This window comes from Engystomops pustulosus, chromosome 8, assembly GCF_040894005.1.
Source record: "Engystomops pustulosus chromosome 8, aEngPut4.maternal, whole genome shotgun sequence".
NCBI lineage: Eukaryota > Metazoa > Chordata > Amphibia > Anura > Leptodactylidae > Engystomops > Engystomops pustulosus.
The window spans coordinates 110,802,074-110,822,083 of NC_092418.1; the positions used below are offsets into that span (position 1 = coordinate 110,802,074).

The following is a 20,010-nucleotide window of genomic DNA, read 5'->3' on the forward strand; positions in this document are numbered from 1 at the left end:
ACCGAGCTACTACTGCCAACCACTGCCCCAACTCATCTACTACTCTACACCCAAACAAATACTGAATCCAAACCTTACAGCCAATTGAGAAGAATGTGAGCTTGAACTGTATTTGGACACTATCAGGGTTTTAGCAATCCTACGTGGTTCAGTTGGTGGCAAGACAGCCATGACACTTGACATATGGTTAAGATACAATTTAATAAACATCATAATACATATAGCAGAAGCCCAAGGGGTTAGATACCGAGCACCTGAAGCCATGAGTCGTTGGACCACTTCAAGCTCCGAGAACTGGGAGTGTCTGCTACCCCTGCACAGCGTATATGCACACCCCTGGGCCATGGCTGCAAAATTTTCAACAAAATGTGGTTTGATCACATGCCATATATTGGAAAGAGTAGATGTGACCTCACGGTGATCTGCATAATACATAATTCCAGGGGTTACATAAGTATCGTACGAAGATAGATCCATCCACTAGACCGTGCCTTGAGCATGAACCTTTACACTGAACCTGTTGACAGACAAAAAAAAAATTCCATCTAATGGCTCCCTTAATTGACCACCAATTTATCAGAACATAATGAACTACGTGATTCTACTTGGACATCTTTTAAGTTTTACTAAAACTTTTCTAACTTTGAATAGACTATACAAATATCCATAATTCAGAGTCGGTGAATAATTACCGCTTGTCCTGCTCCCATATTCTGTACATATATGAAGCTCACGCTCTTGAACTAATTAGCGCCTCTCGCTACAGTGCCAGGCGCTCTACAAATGTGCAAAAAAAAAGTTCAGAATGCAAAGTACTTCACACATCGCTACCTGCTAGAGAATCGGTGACTAAATTAAACAGGAACAAGATTTGCACATAAAATGTAGGGCGCTCCGGCTAATTACCTTGTATATTAAGTAACACGGTCCTGCTGTAGGCTGACATCAAGAACTGAGTTTGATACATAGTAATGAATGGAAGATTTACATGGACGTAGACATATTATTGTAAAATGTATACATCCAGCACTGACCCAGATTTATAGTTTGCATTATACTCCAGAGCTGCACTCACTATTCTGCTGCTGGTGAAGTCACTGTGTACATACATGACATTACTTATCCTGTACTGATCCTGAGTTACATCCTGTATTATACCCCAGAGCTGCACTCACTATTCTGCTGCTGGTGCAGTCACTGTGTACATACATGACATTACTTATCCTGTACTGATCCTGAGTTACATCCTGTATTATACCCCAGAGCTGCACTCACTATTCTGCTGCTGGTGCAGACACTGTGTATATACATGACATTACTTATTCGGTACTGATCCAGAGTTACATCCAGTATTATACCCCAGAGCTGCACTCACTATTCTGCTGCTGGAGGAGTCACTGTGTACATACATGACATTACTTATCCCGTACTGATCCTGAGTTACATCCTGTATTATACCCCAGAGCTGCACTCACTATTCTGCTGCTGGTGCAGTCACTGTGTACATACATGACATTACTTATCCTGTACTGATCCTGAGTTACATCCTGTATTACACCCCAGAGCTGCACTCACTATTCTGCTGCTGGTGCACTCACTGTGTACATACATGACATTACTTATCCTGTACTGATCCTGAGTTACATCCTGTATTATACCCCAGAGCTGCACTCACTATTCTGCTGCTGGTGCAGTCACTGTGTACATACATGACATTACTTATCCTGTACTGATCCTGAGTTACATCCTGTATTATACTCCAGGGCTGCACTCACTATTCTGCTGCTGGTGCAGTCACTGTGTACATACATGTCATTACTTATCCTGTACTGATCCTGAGTTACATCCTGTATTATACCCCAGAGCTGCACTCACTATTCTGCTGCTGGTGCAGTCACTGTGTACATACATGACATTACTTATCCTGTACTGATCCTGAGTTACATCCTGTATTACACCCCAGAGCTGCACTCACTATTCTGCTGCTGGTGCAGTCACTGTGTACATACATGACATCACTTATCCTGTACTGATCCTGAGTTACATACCTATATTATATCCCAGAGCTGCACTCACTATTCTCCTGGTGGTGAAATTAATAAAATATTTATAAAATGTAGCTACTTTAACAGTAACACCTGCACCATATCTTTTCACTACAGCTAGATTGTTGCTTTGTAAGTTATTTTGTACATTTGCCTGCTTTGACCTTTTTACCCAAATGTCACATACAACAGCCAGTTGGGAAAGGTTTGTCAGACGTCTTTAATGAAGCTGTTTCATCTTGTCTGCACATTTGCTGAATATATTGTTTTATCCCTTGCAATTTTGTATCCTGACAATGTGACAGATTACTACAGCGCCCAATACTATAGTTTTTTATCTTTTTCATTTTAACATTGAAACTCCCTAAACTTTTGCATATGGACATAAGAAAGAGGGAGGGGGGGGTTAAGGCAGGTGAATATCTGATCAGACCGAGCTCTTGTCAGAAAAATCAGTTGACAAAACTAATAGTGACTGATGAAGTAAGAACCACCAGTAGATTTCATAGAAGTCAGTGTTGGATCTACAAGGGTATATGACCATAACCCCATCGCAACAGGGAGCGCAGGGTTCTTCATTACTGGTCACCCATAATGAGCAAAGAAGGTTTAATAAGTTGACCCAAGTTGACTAGTAAGCTCCATATGTTTTAAATAAAATGAACAATGCCATTTTGGAGGTTCAGTGGCTCATTTCTTAACCTATGGTGTCAGACCGTTCTGGGGACAAGCCAGTGTATTAATTCACAACATCTGCCCAGGCTCTCCCATCATAACACCTACACTCATCTTCCTAAACCTCACCTTCCCCAACCAACCCAAATCATCCTCAAAAAATGTTTACTTTGATGACCAAGTCTCTAATCCCTCTATATTGGAGACAGCCAGAGCTCCCCTCAATAGCACGTTGGATCCGTAAAGCAACCCAACTGGTTAGCCTGGAGGAGTTTACGGCGTATGACAGTAGAAATCATCCATGCCACATATAGACTCGGTCTCCTTGGTTCTCCTTTTTTGATACTAACTTGTGCAAAAGGCAAATTTTTTGACGAGAATGGAGATTGAGTTCTTTCGACAATGCCCGGGAATATCGCAATTGCAACTGCTAGCTCTCCACTAAATCTTACTTCTCTCCACCACAAATATGGCGCAATGCTTACAAACGTTTTGAGATATATGTCAATTAAGCCTAAATTCCACATCCTCATGTGCCCTTGTTTTTCTACAACTTTCCCTTTCTGACTTACGTTATAAGTAGTAGCCCACTGGCTTATATTCTCTTACAGAAGTATGCCGGCCCAAAATAACAGGTGGCCTTTTTTTTCTATCTTCCGGAAACTGAAGCTTATGTGTTTTTTATGAAAGAAACTTAACAAACTATTTAAAATTTAAATAAAAGAACAATTAATGAGAAACTAAAAAAAAAAAAAGAAGAATTTAAAAACACATCAATACAAGACAACCATATTTGTTGACTACTACTTTAAGAGTAAATGGACCTCCAGTTGGTTCAAGAAATCCTCATTTAACAATGGCTACTGGGAAGAAGGATTCCTTGCATAACCCCTAATAGTAGTCCCAGCTATTAAAGCTCCAGGATGGAGCATCAATTATTTTCATGGAAAACCTCTTTAAGCTTAAAGTGCTATCTGCAGTTGTTTAACTGCTAGCAGAAGCTTTACATTGCTCCCCCTCCGACTATTCTACATTTGCCATGCTTCCTGGTAACCATGAGAAACCATACAGAACAGCTAGAGACGACAGGAGGCTTGTTGGGAGTGTCAGGAGAAGAGGAGTGCAAGAAACTAGGACCAGGAGTGATGTCACAAGCATGTGACTCATCACATGCTTCAGGTCATCCAATTACAAACATGCTGACCTGATTCATGCGAAAGGCTTAATCTTCTGGCAAAGACGCTTGAGTGATGTCACAAGCATGTGACTCCTCTCACGCTGCTCGGATTCCTATGAATCCAAGGATGTGCCACCCACTTCAGGAATAGCGGAGTATGATTTTAAAGTAAGTGATGATAGATATACCAGACTGTATCTACAGCCAGGAAGAAACCAGCAGCACAATACATGTATCATTGGAATTGTTGTCAAAAGCTCTATCCAGCTGTGCTAAAACATTTTTTTTGTCAGTAACTTTACAGTTAAAGGAAACCTACCACTTGTAGTGGCAGGTTTCTGATGGAAATACGGGGCACCAGCTCAGGGTGAGCTGGTGCCGGAGCTTATTTTTGTTAGTGTTGTAAACCGCGGTATCGCGGTTTAAAACACTTTTTAAACTTTATAGCCGGCGCAGGGAGGTACGCGCTCGGCGCTTACCATGCACGCGACCGTGCGCGCGGCTACATAGGAAGTGATGGAGAGCCGCGAGCATGGTAAGCGCCGAGCGCGTACCTCCCTGTGCCGGCTATAAAGTTTAAAAAGTGTTTTAAACCGCGATACCGCGGTTTAAAACACTAACAAAAATAAGCTCCGGCAACAGCTCACCCTGACCTCACCCTGAGCTGGTGCCCGGTATTTCCATCTGAAACCTGTCACTTCAAGTGGTAGGTTTCCTTTAAGTTCTTATAATAAGTATTAGATAGATGGATAGTTAGATAGTTAAGCCACTTACTATATGTTTCCATCCATTACACAAAAGTTTTCCGAGTGGTGTAATTTTTCTGAGAAGTAATTTTTTAACTTCTCTTGTCAAAGAGTGGTTGATATAAATCAGCATGTAAAACTCTCACCGATTTCCCGCACTTGACAGCCATACATTTTGCTATGGTTACAGCCCATTTGTGCCCTTGCTTGCCATTTCCCTAACATGCACCACTGATATATGTTCCTACCGTACTGATCTAATGCAGAATAAAGGTTCCTTTTTTATTTATCCAACAGTTCTGTCGATGATTATATTACGTGACTGATGTACAAGAGCCCCTTTCCTGTCCTACTCATACATAGAAGTGATTGCAATCCTGCCTTTTCTCATAAATCAGAATACATTTTCTATTTTTACAGCTGAATTCAAGTGCCAGCCGGGGAGGTTTCAATGCGGCAGCGGACTCTGCGCCCTCCCAGCTTTTATCTGCGACGGAGAGAACGATTGTGGGGACAATTCCGATGAACTCAACTGTGGTAGGTGATTATGCAAACACGACGGATGAAAAGAGCAGCAGCTCCACTGATTTAGTTTCGGGAGAAAAGTTTCTTCTGATTCTTGTGATTTGCTTTGCAGACACCTACGCCTGTCTGTCGGGGCAGTTCAAATGCACCAAGAAGCAGAAATGCATCCCAATAAATCTCCGCTGCAACGGGCAGAACGACTGCGGGGATGGAGAAGACGAGATTGATTGCCGTAAGTTAACCGGGATGATTATGTTAATGTGAAAAGGAAACGTATGAAATCAAGTCACTCAATAAGATGGTTTGTTTTCTCTTGTGATATCAGTCAACTATGCCAAACTATAAATCAATGGGAAATGTAGTGAGGAATCATCATGAACGCTCAACATTGCTATAAAAGAGACGAAGACAAGCGAGTGCTCCGCATGATTCTCACCATTCCCAAGTGAATAACCCGCTACAACAACAAATTCAATCAATTCCCATTTAAGTTGTGATCATACAAGGCTACAGTTTTTAAAGGGGTTTATAAATATTTTTCACAAAAACAATAATAAAGATATATCCTTATTCTACAGTCCATCGAGGCATCACCTATCACCACAGGCCTCTGTTGGTCAGAGGGTTATCTGTAATATTACATTGACAGCATCTTTCCACTACACCCTCTCGGTGTGACTTCATAGCTTGTACCTAACCCGTTTAGTTTCCTCCGAGTCACACCGAGAGGGTGTAGTGGATAAACCTCAGAGATCTTGTACCAGAAATGTGAATTGTAGTAGACACACTGGGGACAATTGACTTACACTGACTGGGGAGAAATGGCTTACGTTATCAACACAAGTCTTAAAATTCCCCCCACAGAGGTTAAAAACTTTTCAGGTGTGTACTGGCACCCAATCTATTAAGACCAGGCCTAATCTCGTGGAGTTCTTTGCTATAGTCGGTCTTCCGGCAGAGACTATAGTAAATCCGTCTGGCTGGGCATTTACATCCTTGCCCTCCCCACCCTTGGGGCCCACTCGGTGCCCCGACATGCCCCCAAAATAGTTTGTGGGTCGTAGAAGCCAGGAAACTGGCAGAGGAGATATGTGCACAATGAATTTCCCCTAAAGTGTTTGGCCCTTGCTAGACTGTAGCGGCAAGTTTAAAAAATACCAAAATTTTACCTTTTTGCCTTGTGTATAAGCTTTAGCAAAGGATTCAGTCACCATAAAACATATGAAATGGAAAGAGAAGTAGTGATAGTGGTAGAACAGTCAGAAACACAGTCAAGAATAGCAGTCAAGATTGAACAGTCTAGGGGTCAGGACAAGAGCATAGTCAAGAACAAAGTGATGGGTCGGAGACAGAAGTTGAGAAACAGGTACCAGGCAGCTAGTAGGAAAAGTATGATTGGATGAGGCTAATTTATATTAACCGGTGGACCCGAAATAATCTTTTAGTTCCAGTTTCCCCAGAGAGTTATGCTGTTATGCTGCAGTTATGCTGTTTAAGCTGATAGAAGCCAAAACTGTGGCTGTAAGCAAAAAAAGCGCCATTTTGGAGCAATAACTACAGGACTGGATGCAGCTGCTCCCACCCCTGTGACTTCAGGTCAAACAGTGACCCTACCTTCCTAAATCTCTTAAGTCCCTTTAAGAGGAAGGCTTGTTTTGCATAGTTAAATTGTCATTCAACTCAATAACTCAATTCTTTTAATCCTCCGACTGTCCTCCTCCGCTGGATGTAGGCACAGGGAGCGCTTTAAACCCTTTCTCTAAGCTTGCTCCAATTTATTACAATCCTCCTCTAAACCTACACGCTGGAAAAGGAAATCTATAAATTATTTAAAGTCCTAATCTTACCCACCTACTCCAGATGTACTGTGAGAACGTCCCATATTTCAATGCAGGGCTAATGGAATTCTCGCCTAAACACCCACGGTATACCGATTCGGAGAATATCTCTTCTATACAAGAACATGCTATTTATTAAAGTAGATGAATTTAACGTTTTTTTCCCCGTTTTTTTTTATAGCTGAAAACAGCTGCTCCCCCGACCACTTCCAGTGTAAGACTACAAAGCATTGTATATCTAAACTCTGGGTGTGTGATGAAGACGCCGACTGTGCCGATGGATCCGACGAAGCCAACTGCGGTGAGCATCAACCACCGAGCGCCTGTCTCGCAGCCATGCAAACTGCAGACAAGGACCTTTTGTCCATAAATCTTTGATTTCATGCTCGGTTTTAACAAACCCCGGGATGTGATAATGAATATTATTGTTCACTTTATTGTTTGACTGATGCTAGAAACTAAATCTACAACGCGATGTGTGATTTTATCACAAATGGGTAAAAAGCTTAGAAAACGTGTTGTTAAAGTGAACGTGTCACCAAAATCCAAATGCTGAATGGTGCACCCCATGCATTTGCCGATGGGCTCCTGATTAATTTGGTGTTTGTTATTTTAAAATTTGTAAATCCATTCGGAAGATATGGGCCTCCGAAAGTCTACATGTGAAGCCCATAGTAGCCAAACGGCATTAACAAGACACACCCCATGAGAAAATAAAAGGTTACCGCCCCTTTGGCTAGTATGCACTAGTTCACATATAAAATTGATCACGGGAAGAGTAGCAATCACATGATGCAAGTTATTCAACATTTTCTACTTGGTTAATCCCAACCCAACTAAGAACTTTTTATGAGAACTGTCAATCTGTGGAATAGCCGAGCTCAGGCGCTGGTCACAGCAGGGACAGCAGAGAGCTTCAAGAAGGGTCTAGATGCCTTTTTACACCTAAATAACATTGATGGTTATGTTATATAGAATTGTTTCCCCCAAATCCCTTCCTCTTCCAATCCCTTCCCTTCCTTGGTTGAACTTGACGGACAAGTGTCTTTTTTTTCAACCGTGTAACTATGATACTATGAAGCTATGAAATGGGCATCAAACAAGTATCATCAACCTTAACAGAGATAGGCTTCATATGATTGTTTAAAGGTTTACCGTGGGTGTAGAGGTCCATGTCCATTAGATTTGGACTCTCTTCTTATACCAGGTGAGTCTTTTATAATTCTTTGAGTTCTAATCTACATTTTCCTAAGGCCATCGCAACATACTTTAAACCCTTGATTGTTTGTGAAAGAAAATCAGACCTTCCAACGTACGCTCTAATATCCCCAATACATCCTATTGACCCTAATGGAATCTTTTTGGTATCCAATCCATTTTCTACTATTTTGTAAGGAATTTTTCATTTGTAACTGTAGATAGAATCTTGTATTGTGGCGGCCCAACTTAGATGTTCTCTTAAAGAGGACCTGTCAGGTTGTTTTGGGAAACTAAACCACTTGCAGGTCTTTATGGACCTGTGATTTAGGGTCCCAAATCAACCTGTATGTTACATTTGCGTGGCCTAATTAAAAAAAAAAAACAAACGTTCCCTTTTCCTAACATGTCTATAGAAGCTCACCAATTGAAATCCATAAAAATTGAAACAGTTAAAATCGAAACCTTAATCAGTCCAAACATGTGATATTCAACGCACACTCATCCTACAGATATTTATTATGGGATTGGCTCAGTTCACATTGGATTCACCTCTCTGATTAAAGAGCAAGGCTACTTTTTGTGGATACGTTTTGTTGACCCTTTTTGTGGCTCCTTCAGGTGCACGGTGCTTTGGCCATTGGGGGTGCAAACTCCAATGGGATGTGTTGGGTTGGTTGTCAAAACATCAGCTGGTTTGGAGAATGGGGGGGATGTGATACAATAACTCATGTGCTTTAAACTTTATTGGTATCCTCGGGAAGCCAATACGATTTAAAGTTGTGACAGAGCACAAAGCAATGGACTACCTGCTTTGCCGTTCAGAGCTGAGCTTTGCATTTGGGGACTCCCAGACATACTTTTCTGGGGGCCCATAAATGCCATATCTCTTGCTTCATATCTATAGTCCCAGATGCCCAATCTCTTATTCCTCCATCATTATACAATACACATGAGATAAAAAACCTGAGTGTTCCAAATTGAATCAACTGAGCAAATTACATAATGGGGCTCATTTACTAAGGGCCTGTGGACTGCACTTTTGTGGGACACCCCGACGCTTTCCATTGTGTTCCGCTGGGAGAGGGATTTAAAAGGGGTTTTTGACGCAAACGCACTAGCTTTCATGCAACACAAATTCGGGGGGGGTGTTCCTCGGACGATTCCACGGTTTCAGACACCGCGGGATTTAACTTAAAGATTATGTCTCAAGCCATGCACTTACATACACCGGGAAGAAGGTGAACTCCGGGGACCTGAGCAGGGAAGCGACACATGCAGAATATCGGGCGCACAATCTTAGTGACTCCCAGTACAGCGCATTATACACGGACAATGCACTTACATACTCCGGGAACAAGAAGGTGAACTCCGGGGACCTGAGCGGGGAAGCGACACATGCAGGATATCGGACACAGGATCTTAGTGACTCCCCGCACAGCGCATTATACACGGACAATGCACTTACATGCACCAGGAAGAAGAAGGTGAACTCCGGGGACCTGAGCGGGGAAGTGACACATGCAGGATATCAGGTGCAGGATCTTAGTGACTCCCCGCACAGCGCATTATACACGGACAATGCACTTACATGCACCAGGAAGAAGAAGGTGAACTCCGGGGACCTGAGCAGGGAAGCGACACATGCAGGATATCGGACGCAGGATTTTAGTGACTCCCCGCACAGCGCATTATACACAGACAATGCACTTACATGCACCAGGAAGAAGAAGGTGAACCCCGGGGACCTGAGCGGGGAAGCGACACATGCAGGATATCAGGCGCAGGATCTTAGTGACCCCCCGCACAACGCATTGTACACGGACAATGCACTTACATGCACCAGGAAGAAGAAGGTGAACTCCGGGGACCTGAACGGGGAGGCCACACATGCAGGATATCGGGCGCACGATCTTCATGAATGATGGCAGAGTTCATCCTAGTCAGACAGTCCGGATCGGAAATCACGCAGGGACCGGGTAAGTAAATGTGCCCCAATTTCTTTTGAGTTTATATATATATATATATTTTTTTTTACATATTATTGGCTTATTTCATTGATTTTTGCAATGATTCTGCCGACGTCCTGCCTTTATAAGACACAGACCGATATCTCAATGCTGTCCTGCAGACACGGGACCTCCAGCTACTAATTGTCGCAGAGAATGGGAACAGGTTGATCAAAGATTCCCTGTGCAGGTTTATAAATATGCAGAATGTCTCCGTCTCCACGAGCCGCTATTCAGGGCTCAGCAGTGACTAGTTTTATGCACTTTGTAAAACTGGTTAAAGTAATTAGCTACCTACTGTGAGCAAAAAAGCCGAAGTATCTGTAATTCATTACTTTTACTGAATGCATCTCCTAGCTCCACAATTAGAAGAGAGTCAAAGGTCCGGACTGGTAATTAAGAGTGGTGCAGTAAATTAACCTTTGTATCCCATTATATGGAAGACAAATGGAAACTCGTGTCACTTCCATATCTGACTAATAGAGGGAAGAGGAGAAATCAGATATTGATACCTGCACAATGAAAAGAACAATGGCGATGGAAGACGATGGCGTGGCCATCAATTAGTGGGGATTGTACTGCTCTCTCCACGCGGAGGACAACATTGTGCCGGCGGTTTTCCTGTGTATTTCTATACATTCTGGGTAATTAGATGTTGGGTTGTGTTATCAGACCATTGTGTATTATTACACGTCTCGGATGTATTCATCTTATTATCAGGGTAACCACAACAAGGCAGCAGGAGCAGACCCCAACCTATGACATTCAGCCAGAAAGTTTGGGTTCATGTTCAGCGTTCAGCTCACTCCCCCACTGTTAACATTTGTAAACAAATTGTGGCAACAGTGGCAACAGTGTGTGTGCAACGGCATTTTCCCGAAGATTGCCGATCCCGGTGACATGATCGGGGGAGATCCTCAGGAAAATGGGGATGCACATGTTTTGCCATCATTTAAAGAGAACCTACCACCACGAATCTACCTATAAAGGTAGATCGGGTGGTAGGTGGATGTAAGGGACGTGAGGAGAGCTCTTTTTAGAGCTAATCCTCACGTCCCCGCTAACTTTTGGGAAACTTTATTAACCTAATATGTAAATTTAGTTATGCGGCTACTGGGGCGTGGAGTAGCCGGCACGAGGCTACACAGCGCGGCTACTCCACACCCCAGTAGCCACATTACTACTCCTACCCTGTTGTGTCCGGCGCGCAGCTCCTCGTAGCTGCGTGCCCTCGTCCGACATGATGGCGTTCTGCGCATGCGCAGAACGGCGGCTGAGCAGTCCCAGCTCCGAGGCCGGAGCTACTGCGCATGCGCAGTAGCCGGCTTGTCAGACGAGGGCCGGACACAACAGGGTAGGAGGAGTAATGTGGCTACTGGGGCGTGGAGTAGCCGCGCTGTGTAGCCTCGTGCCAGCTACTCCACGCCCCAGTAGCCGCATAACTAAATTTACATATTAGGTTAATAAAGTTTCCCAAAAGTCAGCGGGGACGTGAGGATTAGCTCTAAAAAGAGCTCTCCTCATGTCCCTTACATCCACCTACCACCCGATCTACCTTTATAGGTAGATTCGTGGTGGTAGGTTCCCTTTAAATGCTGTCAGTGGCTTTGCCTGAACATTTAAAGGGTAACATTTAAATGTTACCAACCAGAGGTATTAGAAATGGGGGTGAGCATTCAGGTTGGCATCAGGTTTACTCTTCCCTACACATGGGCCTTTAATAGAGTCATGGGGAATTCCTCAATGCCTGGCCAAATCTATCAGCATACATCAGATTCTTTACTGCAAAAGCAGTGAGACTATAGAACTTATTCCCAGAAAATGACTTCACCGTCACCATGGACAGGATTTTTAACTTCAAGTGAGACTATGGAATTTGCTGCCAAAAAGTGTCTTTACCATCAACCAAATGGTTTGCTTTGGGTACCTGACCCCGAACTGATTCTAAACCAATCGCTTACACTCTTTAAATGGTGTTGTTAACCCTTTAATTGTATATGGACTGGATTCTTTACGGTAAGAGCACATCATCATGAGAGTTGGGATACACATTATAGATGGGATTGTTTACTGTAAGAGTCGAGAGACTATGGATCTTGTTGACAAAAAATGTCTTCATATTTATTTTCAGGATACACTGTTGTTATCCTAGATGGGATTCTTTACTGTAAGAGTGCTTGCCTATATCCGGCACTCCCATAGAATAGGATGGAGCGGCAGGACAAATGCTTGTCCTGCCATTCCTCCCATTAGTGAGAATGGGATCCACATTCTCCAGATTGCGAGGTCCCACTCTCATGATCGTTGGGGTTCCCAGCAGTTGGACTCTCATTGATCACATTTTTGGGGTTCATTTCTAAACTTGGGAAAACCCTTTAGAGGTAAGAGGAAGCCTGATAACACAATCCTATATGAATCTTTAAAAATGCGGTAAATATTCATGATACATACAACACAATAGACTTCCCCCTCTGATACACCAATCATTTTAGAGTCTTACCCTCATGTATGACAGCAGGTATGACAGAATCTCTGACACTGCCGCCTCCGCTTGGTACCGATTTGTTTGAGGTCCTTATTAATCATTGAAAGCAGGACATAATAACACATGACTCATTATACAAGACAAGCATATCCGTGTGATCCATAATCAATGAGCCGGTAGGATACATGGCAATGTGATATTGTGACTCACTATACATGACACCTGTAGGAAAACTGAGAGTTGGGTCCCTTCTATTTTCGCAACAGGAAACAACAAGATCCCAGCATGCACTGCTCTGTGTGATTATAATGTAGCTTGGAATATCACAAGCATATGCCTTAAAGGAAATCTACCATCAGAATCCATCCTGATAAACCAGGGACATTACTCATAGATCCAGGCACCGGGACTGTGGTATCTTCTTATATTTGTTATCCATGGCCTCCTTCCTTCTAAAATCAACTTTTATAATTATACTATTGATCCTGAGGGGCTACCCATTACCATAGACCATTGGTGGCGAACCTGTGGCACGGGTGCCAGAGGTGGCACTCGGAGCCCTTTCTGTGGGCACTTAGTCCATTGATTGCAAGTCAGAGCTCACTAAACAGGACCAAATTCACAAAATCTTCCTGCAGACCCAGGTAATTTAAGAGATGCTTCAATCAGCGCTGTTTTAAAACGACACATCATTGGCTGTTTGGAACTGCAGTAGAACTGCATTATCTTTGTAGGTCATCCCACTGGACCCTACATTCCTACTGTAAAGAGAGAGCCTGGTGAGAAGCTACAATGATTGTCTGAATGTGTGCTCCTTCTTTCAACTGTATTGGTGGCCGCAAGGGGCCGATACGATTGATAGATGTTGAAGAACAGGTAGCAATAAGTTACTGCTTAAGATGCTATGTTGGCACTTTGCAGTAAATAAGTGGATTTTGGTTATAGTTTGGGCACTCGGTCTCTTAAAGGTTCGCCATCACTGCCATAGACCCTCCCTATTGTAGCTTCACAGGCTATTACACTGTGTAGGATGACTTGCTCCTCCCATTGTGTAAGATTACAGCAGGCAGAGGGGGGTGGAAATGCTGTGGCCACAGGAAGGTATTGGAGACAGTGTATCAGCCTGTAAAGATACAGCATGAACGAGCTCTGATAACACCCACTCATTAGCATAGTTTTACCTTGATCTATGTGTATGTGTTTTTGGTTAATCATGATGTATGTTGATGGTAGATTTCATTTAAAGGGATAGTTTCATGTCAAAAGTTGGCAACACTCAACTATAGTGATGATAAGTCACGTTGAGGCTCATTCGTTCCGCTTTGGGCCACCTATAGCACATGTGAACTGCGACCCATATCCTTGGATTGGTAATGGCTGCATTGAATGAAGTTTCATCCATGACCAATCCTAAGGCTTCGGTAAATCGCTGTCTGAGATATTTTTTGTTTACCAACATTATTTACCAACTAGAAAAACTCCCTAATATCGTCAGAAAGTGGCTCTAACATAATGAACATCATAAACCATCAGACAAGGCGCTGCCCGTGTAAGTTTCAGGAAAACAAACACACATTTATCCGCCTTGTTCCACCATAAATTCCTGAATATATGCTGCGTACATTTCATTTATATTACAGGCAGCGTTCAGCGAATTGCTGTGTTAATTACTTAGACGAATTGCTTTCGGCATTTGCACAGAAGTCTACGTCCAACTCATTAAAGCCATCAATGACCATAACCAATAGATGAAAACGCGCTGGTAATTAAAGAACAAACAAAACAAGTTGCTCCGGTTCCATGTTCAAAGTGATGGACTTCAGTGAGTGCGCAGGCGCTCGGCCGGCCGCGCCCCCCTTTCACGCCCCTTCACGCCCCACTGGCGTGAAGGTGGCGGATTGGGGAAAATAATCGCAAAAGCTAGCATTTGCGATTATTTCAGGGCCTCTGCGCCACTGGCGGTACGCAGAGTTCCTGATAAATATCCCCCAACATGTCTATATCTATTTTCAAGTTTCCGCATTAGAACTTACGGCCGGGAGTGGGCCAGTACAGGGCGTTACTGTTCACGCACCGGCACACTCACTGCTATTTCGCCTGGCGTAGAATAAACGAGGCGCAGCATCCTGCCCCAATCTAGATGCTATGCAACGGCGGCGCAAATATATACTGGCGCATGATAAGTGTCCCCCAACATGTCTATGCCTATTTTCAAGTTCCCCCACTAGATCGTACAGGTGGCCCGTCACATATAGCCATTGGAGGTAACTTGTGAGGTCTACCTTTAAGAGCAGGCCACAAATTCTAGAAGAAATGCTCAAGTTTGACTAAAAGCAATGGTAAGAAATGTTTAGGCTGTTAGCACTATGATCATTACTTGGATAATGAGGGAATGTTCTCCTATGAGTTATACACAACATGTCTACAAGTTCCCCCATTGGATCTAATGTGTTCCCTGTCGCGTATAGACATCGAGGGCAACCAGGGAAGTCTTCCTTTAAGGGCGCGTTTACACTGCTGTATGCCCGCACGGCTGTGGCCGCACATGAATACGTACATCGTGTGACCCCCTCCTCTGTCCATAGCGATCCGCGGCGCATGGCCGTATCACGGGGAAGGATAGGACACGTCCCATCTTTTTCCCGTGTAAGGAGCGGTATGGTGCGTATCGATCCGTGCGGCCATTGCCGTACATTGCGGCGGTACGTCCGTGCCCCTCCGGTCGTGTGAATGCCCGAAGCAGCAGTAAACGTTGCAGTGCATTGCCGCTTTTCTGTAACTGTTGCATTAGTTGCGTCAAGTATTAATTATTATTGATTAAGAAGAGATTCCCTTTAATTACAGATAAAAAGACCTGCAGCTCACACGAGTATCAGTGCAAGAATAAGAATTGTATCCCGGATCACTGGCGATGTGATGGGCAGAACGACTGCGGAGATAACTCGGATGAAGAATCCTGCAGTAAGTCATTCTGTAGATGTATATACATGGTACCAGACATATAGGAGGCAAAATTCTATACAGACAAAGATAGAAGTCAGACATTCAGTTCTCCTAGAATCCAGCACACAAAGGGTTGTGTTCCATTCATACAAGGGCACAGAGATTGGTCTGTTTGGGTGACAGTGCCTAATACAGCACCCTGACCTAATCCAATGGTACTGATCAGAATCCATGTATTGATGCCAATTGATACTCTAGACCTAGAGAGGATCTCCATCAATCCTAAGGATCAGTTCTGACATGTATTTTCTAGAATTCCCACTTTTATGTGAAATCTCAAACTTTTACCTATAGAAATCTCATGTAAACGTCATGTAAAAATTAGCAGAGAAGAGTCATATTTTACCTGAAATGAGTCAAGTTTATAGGATCTCTTCATACATCCCTATTTTCAGTTCGATAGCACCTAGAAACATGTGCTTGGTAACAAGTTAAAGAAAAGAATCTTATCTTTCAATTCAGCCTTGTGTGTCTGTGAACTAAAGAACTGTAGATACACGTACCTAAAAAAAATAGGTGGAAACTGGATCTTTAGCTGCAGCTCACATTTCTAACAATGGGGCTCATTTACTAAGGGTCTGCGGAGCGCATTTTTGTCGGGCTTCCTGACGATTTCCGTTTTGCGCCGCATTTAACAGGGGATTTTGGGGCATCGGCACCGGCTTGCATGCGGCACAAATCAGGGGCGGCCCCGACGGATTTGGACTACACACGAGATTTAACATTTCGAATTGTGAAGACATGCACTTACGAGCACCAGGAAGAAGAAGGTGAACTCTGACGGACCTCGATGGGTAAGCAACGGATGAAGGAACCCGGGCGCACGAGCTACGTGAATCGCGCCGGACTTCATCTTCGTCGGACCGTCCGAATCGGGAATCGCGTCTGAAACCGGGTGAGTAAATTTGCCCCAATGTTTCTAACTGCCCATATCTCCAGTTCTGTAGAACCACAAGCCATATTTTTAACCTGATACCAAGTGCATGTTTCTCGGTGCTACAGAACTGAAGGTATGAATTGACTCTTCCTCTGCAGCCTCTAAACTTGACTCATCTCTGCTCATTTTCACATGACTTTGGATTAAGATTTTTTTTCAAGACATTTCATTTCATCCTCTACATGAATTTCAAGGAGTAAAATCTGGTGACAACCCAAGTCCAGGAGCCCCTCTATGGGGTGCCCTTTAAAGGGCATGACACCTATATCTATAGGATCATATATACCATATATATACCTCCAGGAATTCTGATTATGCCAGGCTGTTAGAGAACATTAGAGGCTTTTCTTCAGTGGCCGCTTCCCTCTTTGATGGCGCTGAGTTTCTTTGATAATAACATGTTGATTCTTGGGAATAAAAATTCCAGTATTGACAGTCGGGGGATGATGTGATTCCTGGAGAGCGCGGCTGCTATTTGTCTTGGATATGACCTTTTTAGAAAGGAATAAATAACAGCACATCAAACAATTATAATTATTTCCCCGTCTCCCCGTATTACAGAGCGGATGACATATGGGGAGTATATGGAAGTGACGAGGTTTATATAGATGTATCTGGAAACCACAGATCCATCAAACCTACATTTATAGATAGGTAAAGATATAGGATCATTCAATTTGGGTGAATTACCTGGAGATTTTCTTTATTATTTTCTGTTTTTTCACAATTGACATTAAGGTGATTTGGAGGTCCTTGTTTTATTGCTGCGGGAACCAACATCAGATCAAAAAGTCAGTGGCCGAAGAGGAAAGGCAGGAAAGATGAATACTGGACAAATGTGCCTTGTACATAGTGTCCTATCTGCAGGCAGCAGGTTATAGAGCAGGAGGAGCTGAGCAGATTGTACATAGTGTCCTATCTGCAGGTAGCAGGTTATAGAGCAGGAGGAGCTGAGCAGATTGTACATAGTGTCCTATCTGCAGGCAGCAAGTTATAGAGCAGGAGGAGCTGAGCAGATTGTACATAGTGTCCTATCTGCAGGCAGCAGGTTATAGAGCAGGAGGAGCTGAGCAGATTGTACATAGTGTCCTAACTGCAGGTAGCATGTTATAGAGCAGGAGGAGCTGAGCAGATTGTACATAGTGTCCTATCTGCAGGCGGCATGTTATAGAGCAGGAGGAGCTGAACAGATTTTACATAGTGTCCTATCTGCAGGCAGCATGTTATAGAGCAGGAGAAGCTGAGCAGATTGTACATAGTGTCTTATCTGCAGGAAGCATGTTATAGAGCAGGAGGAGCTGCGCAGATTGTACATAGTGTCCTATTTGCAGGCAGCATGTTATAGAGCAGGAGAAGCTGGGCAGATTGTACACAGTGTCCTATCTGCAGGTAGCATGTTATAGAGCAGGAGGAGCTGAGCTGATTGTACATAGTGTCCTATCTGCAGGCGGCATGTTATAGAGCAGGAGGAGCTGAACAGATTTTACATAGTGTCCTATCTGCAGGCAGCATGTTATAGAGCAGGAGGAGCTGAGCAGATTGCACATAGTGTCCTATTTGCAGGCAGCATGTTATAGAGCAGGAGAAGCTGGGCAGATTGTACACAGTGTCCTATCTGCAAGCAGCATATTATAGAGCAGGAGGAGCAGAGCAGATTGTACATAGTGTCCTATCTGCAGGCAGCATGTTATAGAGCAGGAAGAGCTGAGCAGATTGCACATAGTGTCCTATCTGCAGGCAGCATGTTATAGAGCAGGAGGAGCTAAGCAGATTGTACATAGTGTCCTATTTGCAGGCAGCATGTTATAGAGCAGGAGAAGCTGGGCAGATTCATAATGATATGTTTATGACAAGTCTCTTGTATCATCAGTGTTGTAAATATATTTCCATAAAACATTGGAGTGATATGTAGATGTTAATGTTGCAGAGCCCCAGACTTGTGCATTGAAAGAGTTCCTCTGCAGTAACGGTGACTGCATCTCAGCAAGATTTTGGTGCGACGGAGAATACGACTGTGCAGATGGAACAGATGAGGTAAGTGACATGTTTATAGATCTAACAATAGATAGATAGATAGATAGATAGATAGATAGGAGATAGATAGATAGATAGATAGATAGATAGATAGATAGATAGATATGAGATAGATAGATAGATAGATAGATAGATAGATAGATAGATAGATAGATAGATATGAGATAGATAGATAGATATGAGATAGATAGATAGGAGATAGATAGATAGATAGATAGATAGATAGATAGATAGATAGGAGATAGATAGATAGATAGATAGATAGATAGATAGGAGATAGATAGATAGATAGATAGATAGATAGGAGATAGATAGATAGATAGATAGATAGATAGATAGATAGATAGATATGAGATAGATAGATAGATAGATAGATAGATAGATAGATAGGAGATAGATAGATAGATAGATAGATAGGAGATAGATAGATAGATAGATAGATATGTGATAGATAGATAGATATGAGATAGATAGATAGATAGATAGATAGATAGAAGATAGGTAGATAGGAGATAGATAGGAGATAGATAGATAGATAGATAGATAGATAGGTAGATAGGAGATAGATAGGAGATAGATAGATAGATATGAGATAGATAGATAGATAGATAGATAGATAGATATGAGATAGATAGATAGATAGATAGATAGATAGGTAGATAGGAGATAGATAGGAGATAGATAGATAGGAGATAGATAGGTAGATAGGAGATACATAGGAGATAGATAGATAGATAGATAGATAGATAGATAGATAGATAGATGGATAGATAGGAGATAGATAGATAGGAGATAGATAGATAGGAGATTGATAGATAGATAGATAGATAGATAGATAGATAGATAGATAGATAGATAGATAGATAGATAGGAGATAGATAGATAGATAAATAGATATGGGATAGATAGATAGATAGATATGAGATAGATAGATAGATAGATAGATTAATTGATTGATAGATAGATGGATAGATAGGAGATAGATAGATAGGAGATAGATAGATAGATAGATAGATAGGTAGATAGGAGATAGATAGGAGATAGATAGATAGGAGATAGATAGGTAGATAGGAGATACATAGGAGATAGATAGATAGATAGATAGATGGATAGATAGGAGATAGATAGATAGGAGATAGATAGATAGGAGATAGATAGATAGATGATAGATAGATAGATAGATAGATAGATAGATAGATAGATAGATAGATAGATATGAGATAGATAGATAGATAGATAGATAGGAGATAGATAGATAGATAGATAGATAGATAGATAGATAGATAGATAGGAGATAGATAGGAGATAGATAGATAGATATGAGATAGATAGATAGATA

General features: G+C 42.5%; 1 protein-coding gene across 6 annotated transcripts in view; it reads left to right on the forward strand.

Moving 5' to 3' along the window:
* LRP1B (LDL receptor related protein 1B) overlaps positions 1-20,010 on the forward strand; it is a 1,123,330-nt gene that overhangs the window by 995,757 nt on the left and 107,563 nt on the right. For all 6 annotated transcript variants that reach the window (XM_072122223.1, XM_072122226.1, XM_072122225.1 and 3 more), the window contains exons 64-68: positions 5,064-5,180; positions 5,281-5,400; positions 7,188-7,307; positions 15,542-15,658; positions 18,565-18,671. In XM_072122223.1, the coding sequence (XP_071978324.1) occupies positions 5,064-5,180; positions 5,281-5,400; positions 7,188-7,307; positions 15,542-15,658; positions 18,565-18,671 (581 nt within the window). The remainder of the gene's footprint in view (positions 1-5,063; positions 5,181-5,280; positions 5,401-7,187; positions 7,308-15,541; positions 15,659-18,564; positions 18,672-20,010) is intronic.